The sequence below is a fragment of the Lampetra fluviatilis genome, chromosome 68 (genome assembly GCF_964198595.1).
Source record: "Lampetra fluviatilis chromosome 68, kcLamFluv1.1, whole genome shotgun sequence".
Taxonomy (NCBI): domain Eukaryota; kingdom Metazoa; phylum Chordata; class Hyperoartia; order Petromyzontiformes; family Petromyzontidae; genus Lampetra; species Lampetra fluviatilis.
The window spans coordinates 2,796,482-2,808,948 of record NC_136342.1 but is presented as its reverse complement, the minus strand read 5'-3'; the positions used below and the strand labels follow the sequence as shown (position 1 = coordinate 2,808,948).

Sequence of the window (12,467 nt, the reverse complement as noted above, 5' to 3'; positions counted from 1 at the left end):
GCTTGGATGACATTGGTCGCGAAAGCAGGAATCCCATGCCCGTTGGTTCTTTCGGTAAATTCACGTAGGTAGAAAATAAAATAGATGACGACGTTACGTCACACCTGATGACGGTTTGCTTGTGTTGCGATCGAAACGTCGTCATCCATTAGATTTTTTCTACCTACGTGACTTTACCGAAAGAACACACACAATCCAAGACAAGAATCAAAGTCTCGGGCGAAGCCTTGGTAGTAAACCTAGTCAATAATAATAATAATGATGACGATGATGATGATAAAAAAAACAAATAAGGGATATAGCTTTAGAGCGAGTGGTAGGTTACCTGCCAGGCTGGTCGGGGTATTTCTGCTTGCAGTAGGCCTCCAGCGAGGCGTACACCTTCTCCCGAAGAGCCTCCACCTCTCCCGGGCTCGACAATCCCTTGGCGTCTACGCGCACCGGACCAGTCGAGGGGCAGGGGGGGGGGGGGGACCGTGAGCGATTGTGAGGGCGAGCGAAGGCCGGTGAAGGCCCGTCGAGGACTCTAAGGACTGCGACGAGAGAGGGTTATAGGGTCTGTGATTGTCCCGTGAGGAATTGGACTGAAGGACTGTGAAGGACTCATCTTCTTGGTTCTTTCGGTCAAGACATCACGTAGAATGGAAATAATAAAATAATAAAAATAAAACATAGTAAAATAATTCTCACGACGACGCTGTCTTTTCGACAGACCTGTTCTTCACCTGAGGACGGCTGCTTGCGTTGTGGCCGAAACGTCGTGAGAATTGTATTTTATTATGTTTCATTTGTATTATTTTATTATTTGCATTCTACGTGACTTGACCCGAAAGAACCAAGAAGATGTGAAGGCCCGTGAAGGCCCGTGAAGGCCCGTGAAGGACCGTGCGGGCGAGTGAAGGCCCTGCCACACCTGGGTTGAAGAGCACGATTGCACGCAAGCAGCCGAGCTCCGTCTTGTCCATCTGCATGTCCCGCATCTTAGACACGAGCTCCGTGAGCACGCTTCGCACGCGCGCACACGCACACACACACGCACACACACGCACACACGTACAAAGATAAAGACAAAGATCCCCCACGTAGCCTTAACAGACTGTAGGGAAAAGTGCTGTTAGCGAGCACCTATGAAGGCTGTGGAACGGTACACGAGGGGGTGGGTGGCCAGCACCACGCCCGACCGCCTTTGTCTCCCAAGTGGCGATGTTTACACACCGCACCAGGTACTCATTTGAAGCTGAGTCGACCTAGGGGAGGCCCGGGACCGGTTCAGATAATCGTCACTGGTGTTGGCCGTGAGCGGGAATCGAACCCGTGTCGCCGGGTTCATAGCGCAGCGTAGCGCTAACCGCTACACTACCGCTCCCCACGTACACACGCACACACACACGCACGCACACGCACACACACACGCACGCACACACACGCACACACACAGACAAAGATCCCCTTTCCACGGACCGTCTTGGGCAAGTGCTGTCAGCGAACAAACTCGCGCGTGCGCACGCACACGGAAACATGACAACAACAACCACTGTTGGCCATCAAGTGGCGGTGACGTCACCACGGCGTGGGCGTGGCACGGTGTGGCGCTGCGCTGTGTGCCGCTGTGCGGTGTGGCACAGGTGTGGCGTGTGACACGGTACGGTGTGGCACTGTGTGGCTGTGTGTGGCGTGGCGCTACCTGGCGTGGCGCTGTGTGGCGTGTGGCACGGTACGGTGTGGCACTGTGTGGCACTGTGTGGCACTGTGTGGCACTGTGTGGCACTGCGTGGCACTGCGTGGCGTGGCACAGGTGTGGCGCTGTGTGTGGCGTGGCGCTGTGTGGCGTGTGGCACGGTACAGTGTGGCGCTGTGTGGCACTGCGTGGCGTGGCGCTGTCTGGCTAGCCGCTGTGTGGCACGGACAGCGGCGCTGCGTGCCACGCTGTGGCGTGTGGCACGGTACGGAGCTGCGTGGCGCTACCGGTCGAAGATGGAGCCCACGCCGGCACTGTGCGCGCTGCTGCGGTGGACGTGCAGTCCCGTCGCCAGGAGGATCCCGTCCTTCACCGAGATGGAGCGGTGAGAGAACGACGCGATGAGCAGCTCATTCCAGCCTGGGGTGGGCAGAGGGACGTCGCACGCACACACACGCACGCACACACACGCACAGCCGCAGACAAAGGTCCCCCGCGTAGCCTTCGAAACACACCGTCGGGCGCAAAGTTTCCGTCGGCGAGCGAGCACCGAACGCGAGGAGGTCGGCACGGCGCAGTGGAATTGCTGAGCTTTATCGAAATTGAAAGAAATAAAAATCGTTTGAACCGTTCGGATAGCTACCGCCTTAGTGCTGCGTATCTCTGTGATATCTGTCTCTGCTTATATGTCTGTCTATATGTCTCTGGTTCTGTGTTTAATCTCTCTCTCCAATTTATCATTCTCAGGAAGAACGTAATCAACCAGGTAGGGTGTTGACTGTTATGTTATCTGACTCTCTGTTGTATTACATTACACTTCTAAGTATACTAGATTTGTGTTTCTATTTCATTTACACCTGATGATGAGTTCTTGTGTTGCAATCGAAACGTCGTATGCTAGTATTTAATTTATTACTTTCTCTGCATACGCGACTTTACCGACAGAACCAAAGAGTAGCTCCTACTGGCCAAGACTAATTAAAGAATTTATCGAAATCTTGATTTCAAGCTTTAGTGACTGCAAGGATCCATACTCTTTGCTTCTTTCGGTAAAATCATCACGTAGGTAGAAAAAAAAATCACGACGTTTCGATCGCAACACAAGCGCTCGTCCTCGGGCGGAAAAAATATAATCCAGCAGTGGAACTGCTGAGCCTGTAGAAATTGAAAGAAATAAAAATAATTGTAACCGTTCGGATAGCTACCGCCTTAGTGCTGCGTGGAAGCGAATCATCAAATCGTACATAAATGCGTGCCTAATCAAGGGCAGCATACAGCGAGAGGGATTACCGTTGGTACGGCTATTTTAATACACAATAGACAGGAATGACAAGATCAAAGGGCTCGCATAATGCACATGCATCATGTGTTTTATGGTGATTTTATTTGATTTCATTTCATGAATGAAATCAAAATAAAAAATAAAAAAATTATTTTTATTTTTTCATTCAATGTATTTAATGTATTTTGTTTCAGATTCCTCCGGGAGAAATAAATATTATCCTATTTTTGCGATTCTATGCGTTTGCTCGCTAAGGAACACTTTTCGATTTAAAGCTTTCGTGACTGCAGGGATTCATATTCTTGGTTCTGTCAGTAAAGTCGCGTAGAAGAGAAACAATAAAATAATAAAAATATAAAACAATAAAATTCTCACGACGTTTCGATTGCAACACAAGCAATCATCACTTTTTTTTTTAATGTTTGCTGTGGTTTTCACACCGGATGATGATGATTGCTTGTGTTGCAATCGAAACGTCGTGATAATTTTATTGTTTTATATTTTTATTATTTTATTACTTCCCTTCTACGCGACTTTACCGAAAGAACCAAGAATACAAGGCGCACTTGTTTCAAGAGGCTACGCAAACGGAAGGAAGGTGGGTTCGTGGGAGATGGTTGAAGGAAAACGGAGGAGGTGTGGCGCTAGGTGCTAGATCACGTCCACCTCTTTCACCTTCTCATCGGCCATCGATACCACGTCCTCAGCCAAGGGCAACTTCATGATGGTTCTGGACACCGCCCCCTCAAGATTAAGTTTCTCTGGTCCAAGCCACCGTTCTCACCTTTCCGACTGACCTGTTCTTCACCCGAGGACGGCTGCTTGCGTTGTGGCCGAAACGTCGTGAGAATTGTATTTTATTATGTTTTATTTGTATTAATTTATTACTTCCCTTCTACGTGACTTTACCGAAAGAACCAAGAAGATCTTACTTCCACATGAAGCCTTTTTCTTACTTCTAATTAATATTTTCCCACGTTTCAATCCCGTGCGCTCGCTCAAAGGCATACGTTGTTTGAAGGGGCTACACATGGGGGCGGGGGGGTGGAGAGGGGCGTACCCGCACGTAGAAGGATGACCTGATCGTCGAGGGATAACTCCGAGAAGTGAGGGACGCGTTTGGCCCACTCCACCAGCGTAAACAGCTGCTTGTCCGCTGCCTGGCAGATGTTCGTTACCGGGTCGTTGGGCTGGAGTCGGGGGGGGGGGGGGCGCAGAGCGGGGGGGGGGGCAGCGACAAGACACGATGGGGGAGGGGGTGGTGGGGGAGGGAAAAGGTGGGGGGAGAGGGGAGGCAATTTAACATACGTCGCTGCCCATAGACTCAACACTGCCCATAGACTCACCACTGCCCATAGACTCAACACTTCCGATACCAAACACTGCCCATAGACTCACCACTGCCCATAGACTCACCACTGCCCATAGACTCAATGCCCATAGACTCAACACTTCTGATACCAAACACTGCCCATAGACTCAACACTGCCCATAGACTCAACAATGCCCATAGACTCAACACTTCCGATACCAAACATTGCCCATAGATCTCTTTTACCAGTGGCAAAATATAATGGTAGGTTTTTACCCTTATAACTGGTACAAAACTGACACCTTTATTCAAGGCATCATGTTTGCAATGACCACAACACAAGTAGTCAATAAAGCAATGAAAAAGAAGCAACTCTGATAAGGATAATAATATGCACTGTCCTTGAAGTTGATTGGCTCACACCCGAGACGGCTTTCTTTAGAGCCTAGTCCCCATTGGTGTAGGGCCAGATGACACCAGAAGGCGTACAACTCAAAAACAGTGCAATATCAGAGTATTGAGAGAGACCAGTTAAAAGGGTAAAAACCTACCATTATTGCCCATAGACTCAACACTGCCCATACCAAACACTGCCCGTAGACTCAACGCTGCACGTAGACTCAACACTGCACCATAGACTCAACACTGCACCATAGACTCAACACTGCCCATAGACTCAACACTGCACCATAGACTCAACACTGCACCATAGACTCAACACTGCACCATAGACTCAACACTACACCACAGACTCAACACTGCACCACAGACTCAACACTGCACCATAGACTCAACACTGCACCATAGACTCAACACTGCACCATAGACTCAACACTGCCCATAGACTCAACACTGCACCATAGACTCAACACTGCACCATAGACTCAACACTGCACCATAGACTCAACACTGCACCATAGACTCAACACTGCACCATAGACTCAACACTGCACCACAGACTCAACACTGCACCATAGACTCAACACTGCACCATAGACTCAACACTGCACCATAGACTCAACACTGCACCATAGACTCAACACTGCACCATAGACTCAACACTGCACCATAGACTCAACACTGCACCATAGACTCAACACTGCACCATAGACTCAACACTGCACCATAGACTCAACGCTGCACCATAGACTCAACACTGCACCATAGACTCAACGCTGCACCATAGACTCAACACTGCACCATAGACTTAACACTGCACCATAGACTCAACGCTGCACCATAGACTCAACACTGCACCATAGACTCAACACTGCACCATAGACTCAACACTGCACCATAGACTCAACGCTGCACCATAGACTCAACGCTGCACCATAGACTCAACACTGCCCGTAGACTCAACACTGCACCATAGACTCAACACTGCACCATAGACTCAACACTGCACCATAGACTCAACGCTGCACCATAGACTCAACGCTGCACCATAGACTCAACACTGCCCGTAGACTCAACACTGCACCATAGACTCAACACTGCACCATAGACTCAACACTGCACCATAGACTCAACACTGCACCATAGACTCAACACTGCACCATAGACTCAACACTACACCATAGACTCAACACTGCACCATAGACTCAACACTGCACCATAGACTCAACACTGCAGACTTGACACTGCCCGTAGACTGCTTTGTGTTTAATTTACTATACACTACACTACTATACACTACACTGCTATGCACTACACTGCTATACACTACACTATAAACTACACTACTATCCACAACACTACTATCCACTGCTATATACTATACACTACTATACACTATACAGCTATACACTACACTACAAACTACACTACTATACACTACACTACTATACAATGCTATATACTATACACTACACTATCATATACTACACTATACACTACACTACTATACACTACACTACTATACACTACACTACTATACACTACACTACTATACACTACACTATACACTACACTACACGAAACTACGATCCACAACACTACTATCCACTGCTATATACTATACACTACTATACACTACACCATACGCTCCACTACCATACATTCCACTTGGTGCTCTAACACATTGGCCCGGAGTACAGCGATTAGTTGTTAACAGGGTGGTCGTCACCGGGGGTTCTACTCTACACACATGTATTTACATATATATAGTGCTACCACACTAGCGCACTGCCACCGTGTGCATGCACTAGTGCTACGGTGTGGCACCAGCACGCTGGAGTGCCACCGTGTGCATGCGCTAGTGCTACGGTGTGGCACCAGCACGCTGGAGCGCCACCATGTGCATGCGCTAGTGCTACGGTGTGGCACCAGCACGCTGGAGTGCCACCGTGTGCATGCGCTAGTGCTACGGTGTGGCACCAGCACGCTGGAGCGCCACCGTGTGCATGCGCTAGTGCTACGGTGCTACGGCGCGGCACCAGCAAGGCGGCGCGTACAGAGGCGCCGGCGGGCGAGGCGGCGCCCAGCTCGGCGTAGGTCTCCGTCTTGGGCTCCACGGCGAGCTCCGCGTCCAGGATCTTCTCGACAGGCATGTCCTCGTTGGCGCCCCCCCCGCCGCCGCCAGCGCCGCCCTCCCCGTCCCCGCTGTCCTCCTTGTCCTTGCCGCGCTGGCGCTCCTCCTGCACGGCTGCCTCGCCGGCCGTCACGCCCGCGCAAGCGCCCGCCGGCGCCGTAGTGGGGGGCACAGGGGCCACACGGGACACGTGGACGGACGCGCGCGCGCGCGCGGGAGGCACGCGCGGACAAACGCACGTAGGCAGACACACACGTAGAGACACGCACACGAAGAGACACACGCACACGTAGAGACACACACACACACGTAGAGACACACAGGCAGACACGCACGCAGGCAGACACACACGTAGACACACACACACACGTAGAGACACACACGTAGAGACACACACGTAGAGACACACACGTAGAGACACACACACACGTAGACAGACACACACACGTAGACAGACACACACACACACACGTAGACACACACGTAGACAGACACACACACGTAGACAGACACACACACACACACGTAGACACACACGTAGACAGACACACACACGTAGACACACACGTAGGCAGACACACGTAGGCAGACACACGAAGGCAGACACACACGTAGACACACACACGGACAAAGACAAGCAGGCAGACACGTAGAGACACACACACACACACCGGTGGGTGGGCACAGACACAGGACCACACGGACACACGTAAAACGCACACCCACATGGACGCGCATGCACACGGAGAAACACGCACACACGCACAGGAACATAAACACAAACGCATAAATATTGGGAGTGTATTGGTGAGAATCGATTCTAGGTACGAAGAATCGCTCTTTCCGCCGACTCGAGTGGGTGGATGCTGTAGCGCCCCTAGTGGCTGCAGGGGTCAAGGGGCACCCACCGCACAACAACAACAACAGCCACAACATAGGTCTCTGAGTCTGTAGATCTCTGAGTGAGTCTGTGGGTCTCTGAGTCTGTGGGTCTCTGAGTCTGTGGGTCTCTGAGTCTGTGGGTCTCTGAGTCTGTGGGTCTCTGAGTCTGTGGGTCTCTGAGTCTGTGGGTCTCTGAGTCTGTGGGTCTCTGAGTCTGTGGGTCTCTGAGTCTGTGGGTCTCTGAGTCTGTGGGTCTGTGAGTCTGTGGGTCTCTATGTGAGTCTGTGGGTCTCTATGTGAGTCTGTGGGTCTCTATGTGAGTCTGTGGGTCTCTATGTGAGTCTGTGGGTCTCTGAGTCTGTGGGTCTCTATGTGAGTCTGTGGGTCTCTGTGAGTCTGTGGGTCTCTATGTGAGTCTGTGGGTCTCTATGTGAGTCTGTGGGTCTCTATGTGAGTCTGTGGGTCTCTATGTGAGTCTGTGGGTCTCTATGTGAGTCTGTGGGTCTCTATGTGAGTCTGTGGGTCTCTATGTGAGTCTGTGGGTCTCTATGTGAGTCTGTGGGTCTCTATGTGAGTCTGTGGGTCTCTATGTGAGTCTGTGGGTCTCTATGTGAGTCTGTGGGTCTCTATGTGAGTCTGTGGGTCTCTATGTGAGTCTGTGGGTCTCTATGTGAGTCTGTGGGTCTCTATGTGAGTCTGTGGGTCTCTATGTGAGTCTGTGGGTCTCTATGTGAGTCTGTGGGTCTCTATGTGAGTCTGTGGGTCTCTATGTGAGTCTGTGGGTCTCTATGTGAGTCTGTGGGTCTCCGAGTCTGTGGGTCTCCGAGTCTGTGGGTCTCCGAGTCTGTGGGTCTCCGAGTCAGTGGGTCTCCGAGTCTGTGGGTCTCCGAGTCTGTGGGTCTCCGAGTCTGTGGGTCTCCGAGTCTGTGGGTCTCCGAGTCTGTGGGTCTCCGAGTCTGTGGGTCTCTACGTGAGTCTGTGGGTCTCTACGCGAGTCTGTGGGTCTCTACGCGAGTCTGTGGGTCTCTACGCGAGTCTGTGGGTCTCTACGCGAGTCTGTGGGTCTCTACGCGAGTCTGTGGGTCTCTACGCGAGTCTGTGGGTCTCTACGCGAGTCTGTGGGTCTCTACGCGAGTCTGTGGGTCTCTACGCGAGTCTGTGGGTCTCTACGCGAGTCTGTGGGTCTCTACGCGAGTCTGTGGGTCTCTACGCGAGTCTGTGGGTCTCTACGTGAGTCTGTGGGTCTCCGAGTCTGTGGGTCTCCGAGTCTGTGGGTCTCCGAGTCTGTGGGTATCCGAGTCTGTGGGTCTCCGAGTCTGTGGGTCTCCGAGTCTGTGGGTCTCCGAGTCTGTGGGTCTCCGAGTCTGTGGGTCTCCGAGTCTGTGGGTCTCCGAGTCTGTGGGTCTCCGAGTCTGTGGGTCTCTACGTGAGTCTGTGGGTCTCTACGTGAGTCTGTGGGTCTCTACGTGAGTCTGTGGGTCTCTACGCGAGTCTGTGGGTCTCTACGCGAGTCTGTGGGTCTCTACGCGAGTCTGTGGGTCTCTACGCGAGTCTGTGGGTCTCTACGCGAGTCTGTGGGTCTCTACGCGAGTCTGTGGGTCTCTACGTGAGTCTGTGAGTGAGTCTGTGGGTCTCTACGTGAGTCTGTGGGTCTCTACGCGAGTCTGTGGGTCTCTACGTGAGTCTGTGGGTCTCTACGCGAGTCTGTGAGTGAGTCTGTGGGTCTCTACGTGAGTCTGTGGGTCTCTACGTGAGTCTGTGGGTCTCTACGTGAGTCTGTGGGTCTCTACGCGAGTCTGTAGGTCTCTACGCGAGTCTGTGGGTCTCTACGCGAGTCTGTGGGTCTCTACGCGAGTCTGTGGGTCTCTACGTGAGTCTGTGGGTCTTTACGCGAGTCTGTGGGTCTCTACGCGAGTCTGTGGGTCTCTACGCGAGTCTGTGGGTCTCTACGCGAGTCTGTGGGTCTCTACGCGAGTCTGTGGGTCTCTACGCGAGTCTGTGGGTCTCTACGCGAGTCTGTGAGTGAGTCTGTGGGTCTCTACGGGAGTCTGTGGGTCTCTACGTGAGTCTGTGAGTGAGTCTGTGGGTCTCTACGCGAGTCTGTGGGTCTCTACGCGAGTCTGTGAGTGAGTCTGTGGGTCTCTACGTGAGTCTGTGGGTCTCTACGTGAGTCTGTGGGTCTCTACGTGAGTCTGTGGGTCTCTACGTGAGTCTGTGGGTCTCTACGTGAGTCTGTGGGTCTCTGCGTGAGTCTGTGGGTCTCTACATGAGTCTGTGGGTCTCTGCGTGAGTCTGTGGGTCTCCGTGACAACGGACACGTGACGACGCGCGTTGTCCTTCCGTGGTAGCAGCAGCGGCGTCGTCGCGAGCAGTGCAGTCACGACCCCCGCAGGAACCTCGCGGTCAACCGCAAGCGGCCGCCCCGCCACAGGTGGGGCGGGCGGGGGCCGATCGGCGAACTCCAACTATTTTGGCGCGAAACCGCGACAAGCTAAACCCGCGGGCACGCACACGACGCCCCCCTTCGTCGTTCTTGGTGGTGGGGAGGGTGGGGAGGGGTCAGAGGTCGCAACCGGGTACCCGATACCCGTACCCTACCCGATACCCGGGTACCCGTAACCCGGCCGGGTACGGGTAACCGTTTGCGACCCTGGTGCGACCGGGTACGGGTAGGCCGTGAGTCACTGGTGAGTCACCGTTTGTCACTCATTTCCCAACGTCTTGTCTCTTTCGATTTAAAGATTTCGTGACTGCAGGGATTCATCTTCTTGGTTCTTTCGGTAAAGTCATCACGTAGAAGGGAAGTAATAAAATAATATAAATAAAACACATAACATTTATGTCTCTTCTCACATATTCAAGTTCCTAGAATCAACCCACCCGCGCCCGCAACATGGCTTCATCCCAGAGGTCGCAATCGGGTACCCGATACCCGTACCCTACCCGTACCCGGCCGGGTACGGGTAGGGTACGGGTACGGCCGGGTACGGGTACCCGTTTGCGACCCTGGTGCGACCAGGTACGGGTAAGGAATCAAAACCCGTTTGCGACCTCTGGGAGGGAGGGGGGTCGGAGCGGAGCTAGTGGCGTCCCGCGTCTCACCTTCGCGCTTCATGCCGGTTGCGAGGCACTTCTGGTAGCGGCAGTACTGGCAGCGGTTGCGCTGGCGCTTGTCGATGATGCAGTCGCGTGTGTCCCGGCACGTGTAGCTCAGGTCCTTGCGCACCGTGCGCTTGAAGAAGCCCTTGCAGCCCTCGCAGCTGTGCACGCCGTAGTGCTTGCCTGCGCCAGGGGGGGGGGGGGGGGGCGGTGGTTAGTGTTGTTGTTCGGTCTGGCGAACCTAATCCCTGCACCTCCCGATTTGCGCGGATCGCTACGTACGGCGCAGCGAGTGCCGTGTGGAGGTGGCCCGTGCCTCTGGTGCAGAGGTCGCAAACGGGTTTTGATTCCTTACCCGTACCCGGCCGCACCAGGGTCGCAAACGGGTACCCGGCCGTACCCGTACCCTACTCGTACCCGGCCGGGTATCGGGTAGGGTACGGGTTTGGGTACCCGATTGCGACCTCTGGGATGAAGCCACGTTGCAGGCGCGGGTGGGTTGAATCTAGGAACTTGAATTGTGAGAAGAGACAAGACGTTGAGAAATGAGTGACAATCACGGTGACTCACCAGTGACTCACGGCCTACCCGTACCCGTACCCGGCCGCACCAGGGTCGCAAACGGGTACCCCCAGCCGGGTACGGGTAGCCGGGTATCGAGTAGGGTACGGGTATCGGGTACCCGGTTGCGACCTCTGCCGTGTGGAGGTGGTCGGTGCCTCTGGTGGTCACCGTGACGTTGGTTTTTTCTCCGGAAACTCCGTTTTTTTTCCCCTCAGCGTTTAGAATCGTCCGTTTGAGAGTATTTGGCTGCGTTACATTTCCACGTGATAAGCCACTTGCACAGAGCTATCATTCGTGAAAAAGGGTTACGTGGCTCAGTGGGCCTTACCGGGTAAAATCAAAATTTTAGTTTAATTTTAGTTGTACAGTGAAACCTTGGATTGCGAGCACAATTCGTTCCGGAAACGTGTTTTTAATCCAAAGCACTCGTACATCAGTTGTGATCACGTGACGCTCGGCAGACAAAGCGTAAGCACGCGCTGCTCGTATTGCAAGACCTCGCTCGTTTATCAAATTAATATTTATTTTAGAAATTTGCTCGTCTTGCAAAACACCAGCAGACCAAGTTGCTCGCAATCCAAGGTTTTACTGTATTCATGTCGTGGTTGCGCACTGCAGAGTCCCGCGTGGCGGTGCAGGTCACTAGTGCGTACTTGCGAGTACCCCGACTCACTGAAGGACTCTGTATGGCAATCGGGAAAAAGTGTGGTGCTGCAGGACTAGCATCCTGTCACGTGGTAGCACTGAAGCGCTACGCAAGACTGTGGTGCTGTCGTGGTGGTGGTGGTGGTGGTGGTTGACCGATACTAGATTAGAAGCTTTCGTGGCTGCAAGGATTCAAATTCTTAGGTTTTTTCGGTAAAGTCACGTAGGTAATAAAACAAATAAATTAATAAAATAAAAATAAAATAAAAATCATGACGTTTCGGAGGCAACACAAGCTTCCGTCTTCAGGTGGAACCGTCACAGCTCACGATAGCTGTATCAAGTGAGAGAAATTCCAAGGAAACAGTCCTTGTATATATACTGGTTGAGGGTGGGAGGAGCCAAGGTAGGCCCTGGATATTATTTTTCCTTGGAATTTCTCTCACTTGATACAGCAATCGTGCTGTGACGG

At 52.6% G+C, this 12,467-nt stretch overlaps 1 protein-coding gene across 2 annotated transcripts in view; it reads right to left on the bottom strand.

Annotated features, from left to right (window-relative positions):
• The window catches only part of LOC144952475 (retinoic acid receptor RXR-alpha-B-like), a 40,252-nt gene that overhangs the window by 6,325 nt on the left and 21,460 nt on the right, over nucleotides 1-12,467 (bottom strand). The window contains exons 4-9 of one of the 2 annotated variants that reach the window (XM_078882890.1): nucleotides 10,790-10,969; nucleotides 6,711-6,919; nucleotides 4,021-4,150; nucleotides 1,966-2,098; nucleotides 914-1,005; nucleotides 326-431 (exon numbers count right to left, since the gene is read on the bottom strand). In XM_078882890.1, the coding sequence (XP_078739016.1) occupies nucleotides 326-431; nucleotides 914-1,005; nucleotides 1,966-2,098; nucleotides 4,021-4,150; nucleotides 6,711-6,919; nucleotides 10,790-10,969 (850 nt within the window). The remainder of the gene's footprint in view (nucleotides 1-325; nucleotides 432-913; nucleotides 1,006-1,965; nucleotides 2,099-4,020; nucleotides 4,151-6,710; nucleotides 6,920-10,789; nucleotides 10,970-12,467) is intronic. The other variant, XM_078882891.1, reaches the window with a different exon arrangement.